General features: G+C 39.0%; 1 protein-coding gene across 2 annotated transcripts in view; it reads right to left on the bottom strand.

Annotated features, from left to right (window-relative positions):
• VAPA (VAMP associated protein A) overlaps positions 1–18,353 on the bottom strand; it is a 38,837-nt gene extending 20,484 nt beyond the window's left edge. Inside the window, exon 1 of one of the 2 annotated variants that reach the window (XM_025886454.2) lies at positions 18,019–18,353. In XM_025886454.2, the coding sequence (XP_025742239.1) occupies positions 18,019–18,097 (79 nt within the window). In that variant the 5' untranslated portion in view covers positions 18,098–18,353. The remainder of the gene's footprint in view (positions 1–18,018) is intronic. The other variant, XM_025886455.2, reaches the window with a different exon arrangement.
• Positions 18,354–24,823: the final 6,470 nt, after the last annotated feature.

Raw genomic sequence — 24,823 nt, 5'->3', positions numbered from 1 at the left:
GAAACGATCTTACCCTACACTTAAAATTTAAATTGTAAAATATTTTCTAACAAAGATTTGGAACACTTAAGAGGAAGAAGACAGAAATGAGAAAACATCAGAAGAAAACAAAGACAGACACAGCTACAAAATAATTAATGAAAACTAGCTATTTAAATCAACAGGTATGCATGTGGTTTTTTTTAAGTATATATACAAAGTATGATCTTCTGAACAGGCTGCTTTAATTATATGGTAGTATTACTCACTCAATTTGTGTATTATTTTACCCCCTTTACTTCTTCAATACCAAACGCTTCCATTTTTCAACAAGCAGCTAATTAACAACTCCACCAAAAACCAGCATAGGAGAGGTAAGGGGGAATATTGCAATCTGTCCATTTTCCACTTGAACCCACAATATCATTGGCTAGAGACATATCTTAAACTACTGATGAAACTGGGAGTCTTAAAAGATTCCATTTCTTAACATTCTCAAAATTCATAAATTACTACAGATATCTGAGAATGTGTAAGTTTTTATAGGAGTATTTCAACTAGGACTCTAACATTAGCAGCAAGCATGGATAAAAACAATTTCTTAGTAACATGACAAAAGAAACCTTTCACAAAACTTTAATTTTGAACAATCCTACTTTTTATAACATATTTATGTAAGATTTTTTAAATTCAATTTTTTAAATCACCTCAATTTTAGAGGAAAATACCAATTTTCCAAAATAAGGTAAAATAAGACTTTTAAGTGATCTAGAAAACGACCATGTGTCAAATTCCATCAACATATGAATTCTAAAACAATACTTAAAATTTATATTGCCTCAGAGAGCTTATAAATCTTTAATAGATTGTGGTTGTGACACAAAAATGCAAACTAAAGATGAAGATAATAGGTCTAAAGAAGAAAGCCCACCAATTTAAAACAAAGTTGTTAACTGAATATATTAACCTTATCAGTAAAATGTGAAATTACCCACCTAACAAATAAATAAGCCCAACTAACATTTGAATTTGAAATTTTCTGCTCCACTGTGTCCCTCTACCTGAGCACCTCAGTAAGGGTTGCTCCCCCAGCGGACAGCTCAGAGTCTGAGCCCATTTTCCAGGTTAAAACGGAAACTCAGCACATAATGATGAACGCTAGCAGAAGAAAAACCAGATTAAAAAAAAAAAAAGAATAACCAGATTTAATTGTTGTAAGAAATCAGGGAAAGAAACATCTGATCCACTCTTGTGGTCAGAGAACCCCTGGAGAATCTGATGAAAGCTATATACCATACCCCAAAATAACACACATAGTCAAATATTAACAAAAAATTTATATGGACTTTTTTTGGGGGGGTAAGGGTGAGATAGAGAGGTTAGGCCAGGTGGGGGGGGGGGTGCATGCGTTGTGAAGAGACAATTCATAAACAAGAGTCTTTCAGGACCTGGACAATAAAAAGAACCTGGGCAAACACTGTTTCCACAGCCGTGGGCAGCATTTTACAGCAAGATGTACATGGTTCTTTAGAAAAGAATGTGTCTTCACTTCAAGAGCTCTTTATCAAGAATTTGGGTGGGAAAGGGAAGAATGGGTTGTCAAAAGGTGATTTGAAATTTTCTGCAGTATTAAGCTGGCGCTTAATAAGAATAAGTAATAATAAATTCTAACAACAAAAAGATCATAGATCCCTGAATCCTCCAGGTTAAAACGACCCGGTAAAATCTACCTTTACAGACCCTCAAAAATAGAGGAAAAGTTACATAATTTATTGAAAAGCACCACAACCAAATCCTAAATCCGAGGGTGTAACCTCTCACAGGTATTTCTTTTTTTTTTAATCTTTTTTTTTTTTTAAAGATTTTATTTATTTATTTGAGAGAGAGAATGAGAGAGAGAGAGCATGAGAGGGAAGAGGGTCAGAGGGAGAAGCAGACTCCCCGTTGAGCAGGGAGCCTGATGCGGGACTCGATCCCGGGACTCCAGGATCATGACCTGAGCTGAAGGCAGTCGCTTAACCAACTGAGCCACCCAGGCGCCCTCTCACAGGTATTTCTGACAATAGGATTGCGTGAGTGATGCTACTGGCGTTGGGGGGGGGTGAACAAGATGTTAGACATTCTGTAATGCCTGGGCAGTCCCATACAAAGAAGTATCATGCCCTCATCCTATGGAATTTTTAGATACCCCTCCCAGAAATTCATACTGGTGAAAATCTCTTTTCCAGAAATATTGTGTAAAAAGGAAAAATCTGTTTTCTTTCCTCCAAAACTTGAAAAGGTTAAGTCTACCATTACAATTATTCCACCAACAGCAATGCCACTCATGATACTTGAATCACCCAACACACTTGTATCAGCAGACATTTGTAGGTGACACACACAATTCTACCCATATGCATAAATTTTCTTATTTTGCTCTCATTTCAAAATGTTAAAGAAAACCAGTCAGCCCTATTCGGGTAACTGTTGTGTTCTCCTAAATCCAAACTTACTTGTTATTAGGAAGGTTACAAATATCTGGCTACGTCATTCCCTTTTGTCACAGTCATGCCCAGATATTTACACTGAAATGCTTATTTCATTATAAATTTCTTTTCTTCTCCTTTATAATTAGGACATTATATTAAAATTTTAAATTTGTATGCTGGAGGCAATGTTATATATGAATTTTATTTTGATATGATAAAGTGGGCATTAAAGAATACAAAATTTAAAAATGGGGTATCCTGTCCAATAGAGTTAAAAACCACTGCATTATATCTGTAATCTCCTGCGTGACTGAGAACTTATCCTTTGCAAAGCCCTGGTTGTTAAACCATTAAGAAAAACAAGTGAAAGATTACCATACAGTATAGGGATCAACTTTGCCGGGAAACACAGTAACTGGGAGGGTACAAAGAAGGTTTTTAGAATGATTAGCCAAGTTCTAGTTCTTGTCCTAGGTAGTGATTACATGGGTATTTAACTTTTTGGTAATTCTATAAACCGTACATATTTTTCATTTATGCAAAACAATTTTTTTAGAAAAGCTGATTCTTGATGTATCCTTAAAACCCTGAAAAAAAGTGAAAAGCAGTTTTGAGGAGAAAGCAAACATCTGAAGCAATTCATATAAAAAACGTACTTTTTGAGGACTTCTAAAACTTAACCCCTCTAGTTGAGGAAAATCTTGTCAGTTGTCTAATGTGAATGCTTAGTTTAACATTTAGAATCAATCACTGAAATAGTCCATTTTAATATTACCTAACAGTATACTAGTCACCAATCACAGCTACCATTTCATACATACTTCCTAGGTTAGACATGAAATTTCACTGTTTATATATAATAGTATTCCATATAAAACAAAATTCCATATGATACAGGTTACACTTACTTGTACTAACTGAAAAAAAAAAACTATAATTAAAATAACCCTACCTTTTATAATTACATGGGTTGTTTCCTCCTTTAGTCTCACTTTTAAGCAGCCATAACATTTCCTGTCATTAAGTATTGTGTCCTAATTCCAACTACCACTGCTATTGCCAGTAAGCCAAAATGCTATGCCCTGCCCCAAATTCTAAAAATCAGAAATGTAACAGTCACAAATATGGCCTCATTAAAAAAAAAAAAAAGTCTGGACATGAATTTGAAAAGACCTGCAACCTAAAATTTCAAAAAGGTAGTAAAAGTTTAGGGCAGCTCACCAAGAAGGATGTGCCAAGTGGAACTGGTCTGCCTCCTTTACCTAAAAATATTTTTCCTGCATGAAATGCCCTTTATACTCAGGCTGTATACCTAAAATGCTAGCATGCAGAACAATGATTTCCTTTTACAAGTGGGACCCTTATTCTCCAAATCCCCAATTTTAAACAGAAGCCCATTATGCTTAAAATGGCCAAAAGTAGACACTCTAAACAAATTTTTTAAATGTTGTCATCCATTTACATTTTGATAAGAATTGCCAATGAAGCTTTCTTGAAATGCCAAGGTGAGTTTAGTTGCAAAGAAAACTGAGTTGGGGGAGAGAATAGAAGAGAGCAATTGGCTTGGCTTTTCCCCCAACATTTTATTGCAAATTTTCATACGAAGAAATTGAAATCATTGTAAACAATCATCTATCCATCACCTAGATTTGACAATTAACATTTTGTTGTATTTACTTTGAGACTATCAACCCATTTATCCATCTCTCTGTCCATCCATCTTATTTTTGATGCAAAGTAAGTTGAAGACATCAGTACACCCACTCCTAAACACCTCAGCATGCATATCAATTTGAGTTATTTGCTTACTCTAAAGAGAATCAAATTTTAATTCAGGATAAGCAGTAGTATATAGCACAGAGCATTTAGGAAGTAAAAAAGGCCTCTGAGATGCAGCTTAAGAATAAACAGGCAGGGTGCCTGGGTGGCTCAGATGGTTAAGCGTCTGCCTTAGGCTCAGGTCACAATCCCAGGGTCCTGGGATCCAATCCCGCATCGGGCTCCCTGCTCCTTGGGAGCCTGCTTCTCCCTCTGCTTCTCTCTCTCTCTCTCTCGCTCTGTCTCTCATGAATAAATAAATAAAATCTTTAAAAAAAAAAAAGAATAAACAGGCAATGCACATAAATATTAATTCATGAACTCTGAGACATCCATTTAGGTTAGCTACTCCGAGACCAGTTGGGAGATAGTTCTCTACAGGTCTCTAGCATTTCTGCATGTTTTCAATGTGAAGGCACTGGGGCTTTCATCCAGATTACGTTGTCAAGGATGTATTTAAAGAGTGAACAGTCTTGGAAAACAATGCCTCCATCCTGAGGAGACAGCAGGCTTTTTATTGTCCTGTATAATAAAGATAAGGTCTTCCTCTAGGAAAAAAAGGTCAGGTAAGTTTCCGTGCAGCGCATTAGCAAAGACTCAGATTCCCTACACTCAAGGACTTCTCAGCTATGATGCAAACCCACTATGTGAGTAGCATCTGCCCGAACTGAAACCCTGTGTGTTGCCCTTTGAGGGGGCAAAGGAAGTCAACACAAAAATGAAGCTCACGTTACACGCACTGTCATGAATAATAAAATTCTTTTGTCTCTAAACCCAGGAATCTCATATCTTCTACCAATATTCATAAAATTGTAGTACGCTCCATTTTCAGACCCTTCAGTTCTTAACGTCTTTCTGAGTTCTTGCCTATGAGAAAGACTCAGTTAGTGACCTCTGAATAATTAACAGCTGATAGTGCAATGAACCAAAGCACTGGAGGAGAAACATGGCCGGCCACACAATTCACAAAGCACATAATCTATACCTCTCTCATAGCACTTCTCACTTAACTATGTACATGTCTTATCTCATCCAACTAAACTATAAGCTCCCTAAGAAGCAGCAGCCAATTCATTCCCGAATGAACTGGGGTAATTAACACAGACTGTAAGTCATAGTAGCTGCTTAATACTATTTGCTGGCTAAACAGCACTGGAAGTATGGTTGAAGAGTCACGTGGATTCTTTTTAATTAACATGTAACGAAATAAAAAATATCAGAAATATGCATGCTTTGTTTCAAATGCTGTAACTCTAGGGTCTTAAGTCATTTAGGTGAACCATTACATTTTTACTCATTCATCCTACCTTTACTGAAACAGAAGAGTAAAAATCCTAAAGAGGAAGACTGGAATGCAGTGGAAAGTGGGGAAGTCAAATCAGTGTGACTCCAGGCTTGAACTCTCATAAATTCTGTATGTATTTTATGCAAACTACCTAGCTACAGTTGTTTCCTAATTCATAAGCATTCCAGGTAGATTTCTACAGCCGTAAGCCATGAAACTGCAGTCAAATCATTAATATACGAAAAAGATTTTTAAATGGATATTGTATTTCCCTTGATCCTTGGTATTTCACAGGTCAACTGAATATTTCCTGAAATATCATAAACAGTAGAAAATATGTTTTACATCCAAGAAAGCCCTAAAACATTTTCATCAGAATTTTTAAAAATGAAGTCACCTTAATTTATTTGTGTTTTTTATTTTTATTTTTTCCAAATACACTGAAATCTCAGACTTGAATGTAAGGTCCATGAAGACTGGGTCTTTGTTCTGTTTTCTACTGTATCCCCAGCAGCTATAAAAATCCCTGGCAAAGCAGGTAGTGACTAACTATTATATTGTGTAAATATATCTGTAAAAATAAACAGAGTACTACTTTCTGAAAAATAAAGTCAATTCTATTCAAGGTTTTAAAAATACTAAACATATCTTGTTATAGAGTTTCACTAACATTAATTATGAAAATATGGATCCTGAGATTAATAATGTACCATGAATACATGATCAGAATGTAGATGAAAAATGACCATAATCCACTTAATACAGTAGTGTGTAGTCATTCAAAAAAAAAAAAAACCAAACACAGTTTTTCCCATCTAGAATGGGGCTTAAAGTCATAGTTACAAGTTACCGATAGGCAGGCACCCTGTCTTATTTCTTCTGTGCCGCTTTCAAATAATGTAGTGGTGTTTTGATCATATAGTTAAATACTCATCCATTACCTTCACCTGGAAAATCACCTAAGTCAAAAATCAAAACATCTATTTTCTTCATTCCTTTGGAAGCCTGGGGCGGGGGCTAGAGTCTGTTACTGATGGTGTACTACGACTTTTGTAAAAGCTATAGTTTGCTGAATTAGAGGCTTCAAATCTAAAACCATTAGCTAGGTGAGTGACCCTGAGCAAATCACTTGACTTCCTCAGGGCAGTCTAACCCCATGCATTTTAGCAGCAATAGACAGAATGACCTCCAAGGATTTGGGCTCTAAAATTATGTAACATTATGATCAACTTCACTTGCTTATGGCTTTCATTAAAGAATATCTTCTACTCTATGACAAGATGGCAGATAATTCAATCCTAAATTTTCACAGCTTTATTAACATTTTGTATAAAGTCATTGTAAACATTTTAGAAGTGCTTTTTTAGACCTTTTGATGCACAGGCTGTTCACTCTGACCTAAACAATCCCAGTAACAATGTTGAAAACATGAGGGGGAGAATAAACAATAAATTGTCTTTTCAGAGAAAGAGAACATTCTGATTTGTAACTTTATATAAATTACATCCTTCCACTGTGTAACCTTCTACTAAAGATAAGATGTACACACACTTAAAAAATTATTTGAAAAAGAACATTTCCATTCAAAGCTAAACATGAAGGATGCCTGATACTTAACATCTTTATTAAAATAGAGGTGCTCCATATCTTACGAGTTTAGATAACTTTTTAAAATCTAGAAAAGTAGGACGGTAGGAAATAAACGGAAAATGGATATTTAGGGAGAAATGGAAATAAAAGTTTTTAGCACCATTTACAGATCTAAAACTTGTTAGATCAGAAGATATTCATAACATGAGAAAATGATCACAATATTAACAAAAATACAGGAAATAAGTATAGAATTATACACAGAAGACATAAAAATACATCAAATGTTAGCAGTCGCTATTTCTAGATGGTAACATTGAGTAATTTTATTTGCTTTACACTTTTCCATCTTTTTTCAATTCACTACATTAAGCATTCCATGCTTAAGTGTCAAGAATTTTATGATCAGAAAGACTTTTAAACATGTATACCTATTAGCTTAATTTGTTCATAAAGCCTTTTATTTGCAAAATGCTGGGAGGGGACTAAAGAATTTCAGAAAAACACATCTTCTGAGGATTTTGTCAGTGAAGTTTTTGGCAGTGGAACAGTACTCAGAAAATAAGATCAAGTGATTCATCTTCCCCAATGTTATAAAAGTAAATTTGGTTTTAGAGAGAAAACAACTAAACAGGAACAAAGATACCCTATACCTCTAAAGATATGGCAGTCACTCCAATTCACATCAGATTATCCAAGTACTAAAGTAAATACGTATAAATGGATATATGTGTGTGGATGGATATATATGGAAGTACACAGCTACAAAATAAAAGCTGTCAAAATGTAGGCCCGTAAGAAACCTATCAAATTATACTGCAAGCTAAGTATTTTAAAGTCCTCGCATGTTAACAATTTTTTAATTAACATCTCTATTTAAAATAGTAACTGAATCCTTAAAAAGCTAAAATACACATTAACTAAACTCATTCATTTAAATCTATATTTTGAAAATAGTACAAAATGTTCATGATTACTCTAGTTATAGAAAACATTCCAAATGCCAGCAAAAAACAACTAAGCGAACTATGGTATATTAATGACGAGTAAGTCATCAAAAATACCTATGTGGATTTTTTTCCATAAAAATTTAAGACATTGATCTAGATTACTTTCATAAAGTGAAATGTGTGACAATAAAAGTTGAACATATTTTCACAAATTATGAAGTCTAATCTTGTTTAAGCAACGAATTTATTATGAAGAACAAAACCATACTTAAGAATTTATTATAAAGATATAAGGAATCTCAGTGACACAGGAAATGAGGTGTAGCTGGCCTTAAAACGAGAGGCTGCAGGGCACCTGGTTGTTTAGGCTGAGCTGTCCAACTCTTGGTTTCTGCTTAGGTCATATCTCATGGATGGAGGGATCAAGCCTGGCAGCGTTGATGCCCCGCTCAGCAGGGAGTCTGCTTGAGATTCTCTCCCTCTGACCCTCCCCCAACTCACGCACATGCTCTCTCGCTTGCTCTCTAAAATAAGGAGCGCGTGGGTGTCTCAGTCAGTGAAGCAGCTACCTTCGGCCCAAGTCATGATCCCAGGTGCCTGGAATCGAGCCCTGCATTTGGCTCCCTGCTCAGCAGGGAGTCTGCTTCTCCCTCTCCCTCTGCCTGCCGCTCTGCCTACTTGTGCACACGCGCTTCTCTCTCTCTCTCTCTCATTCTCTGTCAAATGAATAAAATCTTAAAAATAAATAAATAAATAAAATAAATCTTTTTTTAAAAAAAGAGGTTTCATTCAAGAGAAACTAATTCTTGGGACTACAAGATCTCTAGTCAGCTTTTCTCCCCCTCTTCTCTCTCAACTAGTTGCTTCTGCTTACACACGGCAAAAATCAGCCTACTTTAAAGATCTAACCTATCATCTACCTATAAGTGTGCTTTTTAAAGGGGTGGCATCAAAATTCTGGCTGGTCAGTCATCAGCATATATATACTGGCTGGCCTTGGGTTAGGTGCTCACCACTGAACCAATCAACACTGGGGGAAGAGGGATCCTAAAAATTTATCTGCAGGAGCCATTTCAGAGAAATAAAATGTTAGCAGTCTCACTTCTCACACTTCTCACAAGAGAACATCAACTGATGCCCATAGTAAGAGCTCAAAGAAACAACACATTTATATAGTTATGATTTGTAATTTATTATGGGATGGCTATAAATTAGATTTACTTTCAGATGCACATGGTCTTCTATTTGTCTTTATATAACTTGATTTGTGAAAGGTTGGTTTTTTACTGGAAGGTTGCAAACATTAGACCTGTTTTCTATTTACTGTCCTATAACTTGACCAACTATTAAAAAAAATAAGACCTCAGACTGCAAAAGACTTAAATTACCAATTAAAAATAAAAGGAATACAGGAAGAACAAATGAAGACTTTGGGATCTAATCTTCCAAAGGTATCAAGACTAATGACAAAGTAAGTTTTCCTCTCTTATAAAAAGCAACACATGTTCAATGTGGAGTCTTGGAAAACACAGAAAAGTAAAAATATAAAAACAAAAGACACCCGAATCCTAAAGCAGAGCTAATTCACTGTTAACATTTTCTTTCCAACCTTTTTTCTTGCACATATTACCAGAAACAGGCTCATATCTACGCAACTTTTCGATGAAGGCTGTTACCACAAATCAGCATCACTAAAACTGGGATAACCAGACACTATCTATACCTGATGTGACAGAATTCCATCCATGAAGTATTTTTACCAATAAATACTGAAACCTAAATCTAATCAAGCCTTCAAATCTAAATCCAAATTTACCGGAAACACATTTCAAAATATCTAGAACATTAGACATTCTACTGAACAACAATCTGATCTTCTCAACAAATAGTATAAGAAGGAAAAAAAAAAAAAAGAGGTGGGAGAGGCAGTGTTTAAAATTAAGACTTGGATACATGACAACCAAATGCAATACACAGAAGACTGAACAACTAAAAACAGAAGTATAATTATGGAAATTTCAATAGATTAAATATCAGATGGTATTAATTTTTGGTTTTAAGATAATGACATTATAATTATGTAAAGAAAATGTCCCTTTGTTTATTAGAAAAGCAAGCTCAAGGATTTAGGTTTGAAATGTTTGATATCCAAAATCTATTTTAAAACAGCAGCAAACATACAAAATATAAACAAACATGATAAAATGCTATAATTATTAAATTTAAGTATATGAAGTTATTAAATTTAAGTATAAAAGTTCAATAAAATATTTTTATGAATATCTGAAAGTTTTCTAAGAAGCTTTAAACCTTTTATCTAGTAATTTGAGTCACATTTCAGTTAAAAACAAGCTTTTGCAAATAATAGCACTCTTACATTTAATCTTCTTTTAAAACAACTTTTTAAGGTTGAAGAAAAAAGTAAGATTCATTCTATATTAACATTAACCACCTTCTCCTCTGACAGGCAGTCCGTCAAGACTAATATCCAAAAGCACAAGAAAAAGGGAGCAGAAAGTGCCTCTGAGAAAATAAGAGGGTGCTTACTAACAGACTCTCCTCACAGAACATCTCTGCATGAAGGAAGGTCTTACATAAAGGAAACTAAAAAGTAACTAATACAAGAAATCAACAAAAAAATTACCAATACTAACAATCACAAAATACCAAACTCCGAGAACAAACCCAGTTTTCCTAACTCTTTATATGTATTTGTCCACTTACAGAAATATCCTGTTTTCTTTTTGTTCTCAGCTGTCACACATATTCAAAACCTTTAGGGCCAGAACAACATCCAGGAAATCACCTAGTCCTGCTTCACACTTCACGAAGGAAAAAAGGTGAAGCACAAAGATAAAAAAAATTTATCTATGGTTAGTCAGCTTTTAACAAAATACCTTACTATTCCTTTTCTGGAACTAAAAAAATTTGAAAACACAACTACCTGCAAAGGCAGATGAAAAACCCCACTGAAAAGAGATCCAAGATGAAAACCATGGAATTATAGGAGAAATCATCGGAGTCCTATCAACGCAATCAATGTTTATTGGGCAATCATCCATGCCAGATCTTGTTACCATGGACTTAAAAATAAAATAAACAAGTATATCCTCAAGTAGTTAACCTTACCGTTTGGGAGAAGAAAAAATATATAAGCATAAATACTATGTAATGTGGTTAAGTGGTGATATGATATTACAGATAAGCACAAGCTTCAATAGTGGCCTGAAGAAGGAAGGTGGTGACCAACGTGGACGGCAAAAGTCAAAGATTCACAAATGAAGGGATTCTTGAACTGGAGACTGCCTGACAGATATGAGGGAGAACATTATTCTGGACAGAGCCTGTGCAAAGGCTTGCAACAGCTTAAAGTGGGAAAATGGTTTCATGTAACCAGAGCTATGAAGAGAAATGAAGAGGTACGCATTGGATTTTGGACTTTTTCATCTACATAATGGGAAAACGTGCCAGGTTCTTTAACCAAACAAGCAATAATATCAGGTTTGTATTTTACAAAGGGTAGTTCTAGCAGTTTGGAAGACAGGCTTAAGAGAGGGGGGTACAGGGGTGCCTGGGTGGCTCAGTCGGTTAAGCGGCTGCCTTCAGCTCAGGTCATGATCCCAGGGTTCTGGGATCGAGTCCCACCATCAGGCTCCCTGCTCAGCGGAGAGCCTGCTTCTCCCTCTTCCTCTGCCTGCCTCTCTGCCTACTTGTGCTCTTTCTCTAGCTGTCTGTTAAATAAATAAATAAAATCTAAAAAAAAGGGGGGGCACTAGTGAAACGCAGGCCTGTCTATAGACTAGTAGGGAAAAAAAGAGATAATCACCCGAAATAAAGTAATTACCCAAAGTCCAGACCTCTCCCTCAGTAACACATCCATAAAACCAAAACCTACTAGTTACCTTTTCATTAATTATCTTGAAAGGACCTAAACACATCTAACATACCTAATGAGATCAGGATCCTCCTCTTACCACTCTCCCACACACCCCAAGTAAAACACATGTGGTCCTCATTCAAATACCCAGTGTTTCTTTTTTTAGCTCAGCGCACAGCACCACCATTCCTCCAGTTATGTAAGCCAGAAATCTTAGAGACATCCAACATACCTCTACTCTGCATAAGCATATCTAAAAGACCACTAAGTCTCACTGGCTTGACCCTCTACATACATCTCCAATACCTCAGACCAAGTTGTCACTTCTTCCCTGGACTAAAACAACTGCCTAATTCATCTCTATCTCCCCTCTTATATTACCTCATGTTGTTACCAGAATTATGTTTTTTTTAATACATATGTGATTATCACTCCATTCCCCCCCACTTTAAAGCCCTCAATGGGTTAGGATAAAAACAAAACTCCTAACTCAACCTACAAACCAGCTCCACACTCATGAGATGTTACTTTAACACGTTTAGTAACATTAAATGTTTCATGTTCCCTTCTGCCACAGGATCTTTGCCAATACATGCAGCTCCTACTGCATTTTCTTTTCTTCACCCAGGAAACTTCTCATTCTTAGAAAATCTTAATCCAATTGTGTCTTCCCTGTCCAGATCAAAGTCTCCTATTTTACATTTTCATAGCACTACACACCTTTTCATAGCTACAGTTCCTTCTGATTACCTGATCGGTGTCTATCTCTCCCATTAGAATTGCCTCGTGAATAAAAAAGATTGTTTTATTCAAAACCGTAGTTCTAACACTTATTCAACACTTGTTACATATAGCAAAACTCAATCTTTATTGTATAATTAAATGAATTAAAACGAATAAATTTAAAAGTACAGTTGTTTTAAAAGAGATTCAAGAGTTATCTTTGGGATGTAGAAATGCAGATTTCAATTAGTAGATATACAGAGTATTTCTGGTATAAGTAATCACGATGCCATCAGAAAATTAAAAATATGGAAAGACAAGCAGGCTGGGGTTGTAAAAAACCCATTTGGGATATGCTGTGTCTGACAGCACCACCATTCCTAACTCTGAGTTAAGGAGTGCCTGGGTGGCTCTGACAGTTAAGCGTCCGACTCCTGATTTTGGCTCAGGTCATCACCTCAGGGTTGTGAAATCAAGCATTGTGTAGGGCTCCTAGCCTGCTTAAGATTCTCTCTCTCCCTCTGTCCTCCTCCCCCAAAAAGTCTAAGTTAAAATTCAAATCCAGTCAATAAGCAATTCTAAAACTGACTACTGTAAGGTCTCAATTAAAATACAAATCTGGGTGTGAACCAACATCTACAAAGAGAGAGCAAGAAAGAGAAAGAGAAGTCATCAAAACAATGAGACTGAACAAGGAAAATTGAGATAAAACCAAATCAGAATCTCAGAAACATTAGCAATTAACAAAAAGCAGCCCACAAATGAGACAATAAAGAGAGCAAAGAAGAGAATTAGAAGACAATAACACAGAAATCAAAAGAATTGAATTTTTAAAAAGAGAAATTGTTAATAATGTCAAGTGCCAAAGAGATAAGAATTGGAAATGACCAATTCAATCAGCAATCAATAAGCAGTGAGGACAGAAGTAGTACTACAGTGGACAAGAGGTAAGAAACTGGACAGTGAACAGGGACAATTTTTCCAGGTCTAACTGCAAAGGAAATGAGGAACGGAGACAGACATATACCAGAAGAAGTTGGAAGTCAAAGAGTATTCTGTTTCCTTATTTGTTTTTAAAATGAAAAACTTATGTGTATTTATATGTTTAAAGGGAGAAGCCAATGGTTGAAAACATGAAAGGGAAAATATCTGAGGCAACATGGTCTGGTCTAAGTATGAGTCAGGGATTTTACCTTAACCAACAAAAACAGAACAAGCTTGGATATGAGAAGGGTTTTTCTTTCTCAGGGGGAAAGTATGGATGTGTGCAGATAAAGAGGTGTTAAAAGAGACAGCACATCTTGGAAGGGCTTAAATGCCATACTAAAAAAAACTACATAAATAAAATCGGACTTTTATCCAGGGGCAATCAAGAGCTACTCGAAAGCTTTTAAGGAATGAGTAAGATGTCTGTGGCCCAGGAAAGGGGGGGGGAATAACCCCAGGAATCTGATGAAGCCACTGTGAAACAGGAGCTGATCTGAAAGACCTAAAAACGTGCCAAGAGTAGAACTCCACATCCTCACTTGTACTTCTTAGTAACATGCCGCTATTCAAAGATGCTCTGGCGGACACATCACAGTTTCTTGTTTCAGAGAGCTTAATTTTCTTTATTGGCTTGATTCTGTTATGGGCCACCTTCAACACAATGGTTTTAATCTACTCTCCTCTCTCTATTTATTAGGAGAAAGAATATGTTCACAGTTTATTTAAGCATTTTCTAAATTTCTTTCTTCCAACTATTCTCCAAAACTACTAACAGGAAGGAAAAATAAATTGTATAATACAAATAAATTGTATAATACAATTGGAAAAAATAAAAAATAGGACAAAAAAAATCATCTCTCAGATATAATATCAAATTTCAAATCTGAATTCTAGGTCAAATTACTGCCATGGCTTAAACAGAATTTGAAAATATCTACCTCTTTTTCTTTATCAAAGCAACAGAAGAACTACTTTAGAATTCATTACACCATTATAAAAGAATCTTCATATGTTGACAATTATATAAAACAAAAATTTTTAGTAAAACAGGTATTTATAAAAATGTATTAGACTGGGGGCGCCTGGGTGGCTCAGTTGGTTAAGCAGCTGCCTTCGGCTCAGGTCGTGATCCCAGGGTCCTGGGATCGAGCCCCACATCGGGCTCCCTGCTCGGCGGGAAGCCCCCTTCTCCCTCTCCCACTCCCCCTGCTTGTGTTCCCTCTCTCGCTGTGTCTCTCTCTGTCAAATAAATAAATAAAATCTTTAAAAAAAAAATGTATTAGACTGATATCTGTTTCTCCATAATACGCAAAGTGTTGATAATTCTATCAAGATCATTGTTATGCATATGACAGAAAAATTCACTACCTATTCTCAGAATGATTAAATGAGTCACTCTTGGAGAAACCATCTTAGTCAAATGTTGAGTTCAAAAGAATTTAAATAAGCCTACTGAAAGATAAGAGAATTTTGAAAACTATCCTTTAACAGACTTAAACTAAAAATTACAAGTGATTTAGGGCAAGTCAGAACGAAATGACTTTATATCATTATCATCAAACTAAGCATAAGGAGATTGTGGATTCTAAATGAGTCTCCTCACTTAAGTGTTTAACTGTGCACTGGAATACAGAGAGGTTTCCATCAAAGCAAATTATTTACCTTTGACTAGAAAAATAACGTTAAGGAAGGAATCAAATGACACCAAAGGTCACCTCTCCTAATTCATCCTACCCCTCCTGTTTCCCAATCCTCCCCATTATCCCACCCTAGAACAGAAGCACACAGCAAACCATTAAGTATAAGCCACATGTTCTCTTACATCAATGGTTGAGTAAACAACCACTCCCTTGCCCAACCCTTTTCCCCCACTCCCCAAATGAAAATAAGCCTCTTCCAAGAAACTTGGGGGGGGGGGTTCTTTCTTCGTACCAGTTCTGCCTCCATTATAGCACCGACATGCCTTTTAGGTCTCCCTCACTAGTCTCTGAGTTCCTCAAGGGCAAAGATAAAAACCTAACATGTTTCACTGTTTTACTGGGTGCTTTCCCCATTAAACTACAAACTTTAAATCTTTTCCCCCACCTTGTTTAGCACTGAATCCCCAAATATAAACTGATTACTGCTGAATTACTCAGCTGAATAATCTTAATTAAATATAGGGATGGCGCAAAGCTTTCAGTAAGTGTTCACTAAGTGAACTGAATATGTCTCTATAAATTTTTCAATGAAATACCTTTTTAAGTCAATTTTAAAAAGTGGTTATTGATGTCCAAACTTTTAAAAATGGTCCTTGTGAATTACTTCCATGTATAACACAAGAAAAACCTGTTCTATGATCATGACTAATAACTCAATACCTAAAATAAGTGAAACATAGGAATGTTATTGTGTAGGGTTCTGAGCTGTTTTTTTAGCTTGCTTCTCCACTATTATTAGTCTCTTACTATGGCAACATTACAACTTTTCTAGGGAGAAAGCTTCAAATTCTGCAGACATATCCTGGCCTAAAACTGGTTTTAAAGGCTTCTAAGTCCCTAACGGCAATACACATATGGTTATCCAGTAGAGGAAATTTCCTCTGTAAACTCAGCCTGTCAAAAAGTAAAAGCAAAAGTTCTTTTAACTTCTCAAGAGAACACACCCCATTATAGGGGTTACGTTAAATTCCTCCGGCCAAAGATAATGGCTATCTAAGGCAATTTCATGATTCCCCAAAGGTGTTTTTTTTTCTTTCAGCTAAAACTATGTGAAATGCCACACACATAAACTTGTTACAATAAAATACCCTTAGTGCCCCTCAAAATATTTGAGTTGTCTTAAAACCAAATCCTTACTGAACAAGCGGCTCACTCCATTCAAAGAAATTTGCAAATGTACTAAAAAGCTTGCAAAACAAAGGAGCTATACAATATTACTCTCACAATACCAGAAAACAATATTTTAAAATACCTAAAACTATTTAAAACGTTGCCTATAGAAAGCAATTGTTTTTCCTTTGGACTCGATCTTATACAACAATAAAGGATTTAATTTCTCTTAAGCACTGAATGGTTACACATTTTACAAAAACTGCTCTCATCATAACTGCTGAAATTGAAATACAAGATAATGAAGCTTCCAAAAGGCGATTCACTTTACACTTTAAATGAAGACAGGAAGGAATCTGCTTTCCATTTTGGATCTCCACACGTTTTCGGTATTCCTAAAAAGCCAGTTTAACTCTCTTCCCTAAAGTACCCTACATAATGACAACCAAATGGGCCAAAGAGCCCTTTAGTATTCCTGAGGGATCACCAAATCGGACTAATAATTAATCACAAGCATTGCTATGAAGTATAAGTATACCAAGGGCGCTCCAGAGCTGAGTGACACCTCGTCAGCCTTCTCTTAACCCGCAAACGTAAAACGTAAAGGCAAAAAGTCCCCAACACTGAAGGCTCCGCAGCAAAAGAGCTAAGCCAAAGACTAAACAAGAGCAAACACCAGGTCCGCCCTACGCGAAAGGTGAGCTGAAATGTCATACTGGAGGACCAGGAAGACGTCTACTATTAACCTACTACTATCAATTCCCGGGCTGACGCATAGCTTTTCTGCCCGCACGCGCTTGGGTCTGGGCCAACACAACCGGGTAAGTCGTAACCAGAGAACTTCATGGGCTTCTCCGCCTCCCTAGCGCTCCTCGGACCTGACAGCCAAATTCTAAACAAGGTAAAAAGGTAGACAACAACCCCCTCTGCAAGGGCCGAGGGCCGGCTCCACCCAGCCCCTGCTCAAGGCCGAGGGGTGGTTCTCTTTCGGACCCGAGTCCAGGGCCGCCGCACAGCCGCGTCGCCTTGCCTCCCACCGCCGCTGACAGCCGACTCCGGCGACCGACGCACTTGCGCCACCCCCAGACTCCCCTTCCCGCCGCAAACCCGAGCGCACTAAGGTCACCGCCCACCCACACCCTCCCAGACAACGCCCGACGGCCCTCGGGGACCAAGGACGAGTGCCAGGCGCGGGCAGCAGCACGGGCAGCACCCGGGAGGCGCCCCCGCGGGACAGCAAGATGGCGGCCGCGGCGGCGGCGGCGGCGCCAGGGCCGGGCCCCGCCGCCTCACCCCAGCCGGCGCGCGCATGGAGCCGCGAGCGGGCGAGGGAGGGAGGGAGAGGGCCGGGCGCGGGGCAGGCAGGCCGAGGGCCGGAGCGGGGCGCCGCCGGAGAATGGAAAGTGCCGGGGCGTGGGGGAGGGGACGCGCACTCGCGGCCCGCCGCCGACCTTCCCTCGACCCCCCACCCACCCTGAATCACGCCGTCCGCCCGCCCCACCCGGACAGCTGCCCTCTCCCTGCCTACCTTTGAATTTGAGGTCTGTGGGCGGGTCGAGGACCAGGATCTGCTCGTGCTTCGCCATGGCCCCGGAGGCGGACGCCATAGGAGAGACAGCGCAGAGCGGGGGCGCGCCCGCGGCGACGGTTTGCTGGCTGGGGGCGGGGGACGACGGCGGCGCCGGCTCGACCGAGCTCTATGATGGGGCCAGCTCACGGCTCCCGAACCCCCGACGCCTGCCGCTCTGTGGCCGGGCCACTGGGCCGCTCCCTGGGTCAGCAGCTCTGGGACTCACAACTGACTCAACCCCACACCAGCCGCCGCGGCCACGCGCACTGCGATCCTCGGCACCCCACGTGACGGCCTCTGCGTGCCTACGTGCGCGCCCCGGCGGCCGGGAGCCCCTAGCGCTTCGTCCCGCCCTCGAGTCCTGCCCTGCGCCGCGCCGGCTGCTGCGCCTGCGCGCTCAGGGCCTCGCGGCCCCTCGGAGCTCGAGCTGTCAAGGGAACGGGTGGGGACAGAGGGCGGAGCGAAACTCCGTGGCACCGTTGCGGTGCGCACCGCAAGGCAGAAGGGCGCAATCTTCGGTCACTTTTAGCTCCGACTGCGAAACTGGAGAGCCTGCTGTAGCAGCGCATCACCGTCTTCCAAGTGGGAATGTCTAATAGAAGGAAAGAGGAGTCAGGCTCACTCACTACAATTCCCAGCATGCCAGTGGGGCCTGGTCCTTTTGCGGCACTGCGCGATGTTTGCTGGGAATTGTAGTAGTGGCTGTTTGTGGGCGGGAAGGATAATGAGGTCCGTTGGAAGCGAATGGGGTGGGGCGCGCTGACACTCATTTTTGGCTCTCAGAAAGCGTCTCGTCTGCGCTGAAAAGAAAAAAGAAAAAAAAAAACTTTTGAAAACTGACCTGAGGTCGCCCGCCTAGAAATATAAAATATACCCTGTGGAAAACAGGACGGGATTTGTCAATCTGTTCTCTAAATCTATCCATCCCTCTATTGGTAAGGCAACATTCTCTGTCGTATTCCAATCCAACGTCTACTGCTTCCTGAATTCAATCCAGTGATGCAAAAGCAGATGAGGAAACACCCCTCCTTTAGGAAGCAAACCCGCCGTTGGGGAAATCTGACAAGGCACACTTACCAAGCTAGAAATAGAAGTCAAAATCTACAGCGTTCAGTTGCGGGCGTCTGTTCTCCGGTTTTATTAAGGATAGACCCAAACCGAAACAGTTGTCACGTTCCGGTGTTAGAAATGAATTCCATCTGCATCATTTATGGGTAGCGTGTAGTAAACCGAACCAAATGAGGAAAATCCTGTGAGCAAAGGTGCTGACAAATCTTTAACCGATTGCCAGGGTAATCGGGGACAGGAATATCAAATGAAACAAATGAAGGTGCTGTAGGTAAGCCTGTTACGGTACTACGTGAATTTAAGTCCCTAGGAAGCACCACAAAAGAAAGGACATATTGAGGCTGCTGCCATGAAGGAGCAGTGCAGTTTGTCTTGAAAATAAATGAGCAAATGAACAGTAATCTAAGCGTAGACACAAAGTCCAAGTTCTCAAGCACAATCCATGCATGTATCGGGGCCCATCTGGGGATAGATCTCCAGAATAGCTAACCTAGCATCCGCAGAAGATTGTACTACACAAGAAGCATATATCTTAAGCCGTGAAAAACCTAGGAGGATGGGAGTGCTTAAATAGTTGGAGAAGTATATTCTAAATTTACCTTTCCTTTGATTTATTTTTATTCACAAAATTTATTTTGAAATTTCAGTCATCCTTAAAGGAGAATACAAAAACTGTATGTTTGTCAAGAGATGCCTTAAGGTCAAAAAAAAAAGTTGAGGTTGACAATCACTCCACGGGATGGTGTCTCACACATCTTTAGCTGTGAACTGACAGCCCTAAAGCTGTCACAAACTGCAATTTTTTTGCTTGCCTAAGAACTGTTATCCACGGGCAAATTAGCCTTGGCTGAACTGGCTCCTCCACAGCTAGCTGGACATTTCTCTTACCAGAAAGCATTTGGGAATCTCCAGTGTGCAAACAGCAATTAGCAAGTACAGCATGCTGAGGAAGTTCCCTGTCACTCCCATATGGGACAATGGGTACCCAGTCACCACCATGAATTCCATGGGAAGTCTGAACTGGCCGTATCCCAGTTTTCCAGTCTATATAATGAGGAAACCTCTGCCCATTTTAAGTCATTACCTTTGAAATTGACTGTTTTTGTCTTCTCAGTATTGCTTCAAATATCATATAGTCTTAGAACTATATGAGAATTTAAATCTCTGGTAGTCTAAATACATAAAACATCTTTGGAATAATTCCTCTATTACTATTTTAGAGCATCGCCTTAATAATGACTCAGAGTCCTCTTGAATCATCTATCCCTCATTAAATGGTGCACTATTTAAGAGGCTTATGCTTTGGTATTACTAGCTTTCTTCTAGCAGTTCAAAGATCTTTATAAACATCATCACACTCTTCTCAGAACTGCCAAATAACAGCAAGTTTTACTTTTGTTGTTAAATATGGGAATAAGAGCATCTCATGGCAGTAACAGAGCTAAAGTTTGGGGAAAAGTTGCCCAATCTTCCATCCTGTGCATTTTTGCTTTTTCCAAAGCCACAATGAAATGACAACTGAAAGTGATTAAGACAATTTAAAATGTAATTGACTTATGTATTGTTTACCATTTAAGTTAGGAATGGACAAACATGGAGCCTAATGTTCATTGTTTGCTCTTCTTATGTTGATTAATGCAGCACATAAAGTTCTCTTAAAGTATTAGCAAAAATATAGAGTACACATCTACATATATATGCATATGCAATGTATATATATACATATATATATATATACTCAAGCATATTTCTCTAGCTACTAAGAAGTTTTTATGAGTCTAAGATGTATGAAGTTGAATATTACTTCAACCCACTTGAATCACTAATGGTATTCACTTTTGGACAGATTATCTCATAGGTTTGGCAAGGATAAAAAAAAAGTTACCAGTACAAATGGTAACAAAGTATAACCATCTCCATAGTTAAACATGTTAAATTTTACTTTATAAAAGTACTCTGTAATTATGAATTTGTATAGAATCAATTCTCTGTGTAATACAACTCAGTAAACATTTAAATGGGCATACTTGCAATAAACATTGAGGCAGTAAAACATACTGAGTAAGTACAGGCCTTGGGTCTGACCTGCTGGTTTCAGTCCTCTTTACTACTGTACGGTCTTAGCAAACTTACTTCACCTCTCTGTGCCTGTTCTACATCTAAACTGGGGAGCAAAATAATACCTACATCTGAGGTTTGTTTTGAGAATTAAATGAGTTAATGCACACAAAGAGCTTAGGGTAGTGCCTGGATCCAGCATTGTTACCTTATACATGACTGTGTGCCTGGTACTGTGGTAGCTGCTGGTGGTATAGTGGTGAACCAATAGACATGGTCTCTGCTCCCATAGGGCTACATTCAAGCAGGAGAGACAAACATGAAGTATCTCCTTTGCAGCTAGGATTCTGTTCAGACAAGACTTAAAAGTTAGACGTGAGACCGAGGCCAGCTTTCTGTCCCTTCTGGCTGTTTTTCTGTTGAGGCAAAACCCCCGAGACTTGAGGTTTTCTGCGGCAGCATTCCAGCATCCATTTACTAGCTTCCAGGATATCAAAAGACAGTCAGTTGTTGGGGGTCAGCAGAAGCAGTGGTCCCTTCTTGGGTCCAGCTTCCTGATCCCTGGGTCAGAGGCAAGAGGTGCAGCCTCAGAGGTGGCAGCTGGCCAGGTGCAGCAGGTCAGTCCTGCCCTGGAGTCATTCCTGGGGAGCCTAGTCTAGAGCCTGCTCCTCCACCCCTCACCCCAATGTTATAAGCACATAATTCCCTTCATTATGTTCTTTCAACTTATGATGTTAGAGTACTGCAGAGTGAGGCATCAGGGAAGCCAAGAGTGGATCAGGAAGGAAGTGGATAGGGTGGAAATCTGCTGAGCTGTTCTAGAAGGCAAGGACTGCAAACCATTCTCCTGACGGAGTAACAAGGATGCTGGGGGTCAAACAGGAATGAAGCAGAGTCACTGCACACAAAGGGATCTGTCTAAAACAGAGAGACATGACGGAGACTGATAACTAACTAAAAGATGTACAAGGCCAGGCAGCATTACGGGGATGCAACACCATGTAAATGGGAATTTCTTGGTGGTGCTTACTGTAGCACATTTGTAAGACTTCAGTGAGAAATATAGATTCCAACAGAAGGCAGATGGGAGCTTCATCAGAAAAAATCAACGCTGGAAGAGGAGTTAGAAAAAAAAGACTTATCCTGGGGATTTTTCTTTTTATAACCATTTAAAGCAGTTAAAACTATAAAATTAATCATCTTTGTTTATGAAGAATCATTTGAAGAATATGTGTTTTCTCAATCTTTTATACTGTAAAAGCGATCTGTGCCATTATAACAAATAACATTATCCAAAAAAAGCATATGGACAAAAAGTTTCTTCCTACACCTCCCAATTTCTACTCCACTTTGGGTAACCAGTTTAACTGCCTGAGTTCTGTATCACCTTCTAACCTTATCCATACTTATAAAAACAGAGCTAATTGGCTTTTCACTGTTGTTGTTTGTTTGTTTTTTTTAACACAAACTCTAACATATTACCAGACCATTCATTGCTTGATTCACTTTACAGTATACTAACAATATCTGGCCCGGTCAATTGGCAAAGATCTAACTCAGTCTTTTTTTTTTTTTTTTAAGACTTTATTTATTTGACAGAGAGAGTCACAGCAAGAGCGGGAACACAAGCAGTGGGAGTGGGAGAGGGAGAAGCAGGCTCCCCGCTGAGCAGGGAGCCCGACGTGGGGCTCTATCCCAGGGTCCTGGGATCATGACCTGAACCACCCAGGCGCCCCCTAACTCAGTCTTTTAACAGCTAAATCCATAGAATAAATGACCCTACTATAGAACCATTTGTTCCCGTATTGATGAACATGTAAATTGCTCTAGGCTTTTATCACAACCAATAGCACTACAATAAACATCCTTATATGCATTTTTTTATTATAGAATGCTTTTATTTCCATAGGGAGATTTCTAGTAGTGGGACCACTGGATCAAAGATATTTCTTATTTCAATATATATTGCATACTTTATTGTTAATTGTAAGATATTTAGTTATTTATTTTTAAAGATTGTATTTATTTATTTGTCAGAGAGAGAGGGAGAGCACAAGCAGAGGGAGAAGCAGGTTCCCTGCTGAGCAGGGAGCCCGATGCAGGGCTTGATCCCAGGACCTGGGATTATGACCTGAGCCGAAGGCAGACGCTTAACTGACTGAGCCACCCAAGCATCACTATATTGCATACTTTTTATCCAAAGGGTTGTAACAATTCACACCTCCATCAGGAATATATTGAGGATATCTGTCTCCCTCATTGTCAGGCGTGAGATCCCACTCCATGTCAGCAGCTGAAGAAGGGACATATTTAAGTATCTTTGGACTGTTTGGATCAATAGTTGGGCCTCCAAAATTGTACATTTTCACCGAACCCATTCTTGCTTACTGAACCGTTTTCTTCTCTTGCTCATTCCATTTTCCTTCTCTAGATTGCAAAGATTAGAGCACCTGTAAACAACCAGATTCTCAGCAGTTCTTAATGTGTTTTCTCCCACAAATACAGTTATCCTTAAAGGCAACCACACAAGTAGAAATTAAAAGATGCCTGTGAACATAAAATCCACATTTGACACCTTGCCCGACTTCTCATAGTCTCTGAACACACAGGCTTCTTTGTATAGCCCTAACAAAACCTAGAGTAGATATGGGGTGAAGAACACAGATGTGGACCTCAGAAAGACCGGAATTCAGACTCCATCACTTTTTGCCCAGCTGTGCAATTAAACACTATGGCCTTGTCTATAAAATGGCAACAATATATCCTATATTTAATATTGTCTATGCGTACTAAATGGTATAATCTGTGTAAAGTGCTTAGCATAGTGTTTGGCATTTATTGATTGTTATATGATTGTTCACAAAATTTGGTATCTCCTTTGAAGTATAAACCATAAATATGTAAATTATTGGGCATTTAAACCCACAGCCAAATGTTATCTTCTTAATGAGAAACTTTAAACTTAAACTGGGAGTAATTTTTTGTTTTCCTTTATTCCAGGTGTTGGTTGACGGCTTGTTTGGGGCCAAGTTCTGTGGTATAGGCTAGGGCAGACACAAAGAAGACCACTACTTAACTTCAATCCTGGAGAAGTTGACAGTCTAAATGGACTTAAACAAACATAATCCAAGTGATGTGCTTTAAGAGAAGGAACTGAAAGGAATCGTGGAAGAATTGTAAACAGGGGTGATTAAGTGCTGGAGAGTCAGGAAATGCTTTGCAGGTACCTGGCCATTTCAAGATCATGGCATTTTTTATGTCCAGGTACATTTAAACACACACACACATACACACATACACACGCTCACACCTTTCTAAGATTTTCTACTAAAACATTTCTTTTTTCTTTTTAAAGATTTTATTTACTTATTTGAGAGAGAGAGAGCACGAGCAGGGAGGCGGAGAGCAAAGGGAGAGGGAGAAGCAGAACACGGGGCTCAATCCCAGGACCCTGGGATCATGACCTGACCCAAAGGCAGCCACTTAGCCTGCTGAGCCACCCAGGCGCCCCGATATGTATTTTTTCTGAAGGATGTTTTTTGTTTTGGGGTATATACAGACAGCAGAATATTATCCAGCCTTCAAAAGGAAATTCTGACCCATGCTACAATATGAATGAGTCTTGAAGGCATTTTGC

Source organism: Callorhinus ursinus, unplaced genomic scaffold (genome assembly GCF_003265705.2).
Source record: "Callorhinus ursinus isolate GAN/ISIS: 27379988/994484 unplaced genomic scaffold, GSC_fseal_2.0 scaffold11, whole genome shotgun sequence".
Taxonomy (NCBI): domain Eukaryota; kingdom Metazoa; phylum Chordata; class Mammalia; order Carnivora; family Otariidae; genus Callorhinus; species Callorhinus ursinus.
The sequence above is the reverse complement of the archived record's forward strand: the minus strand, read 5'-3'. Positions and strand labels throughout refer to the sequence as shown.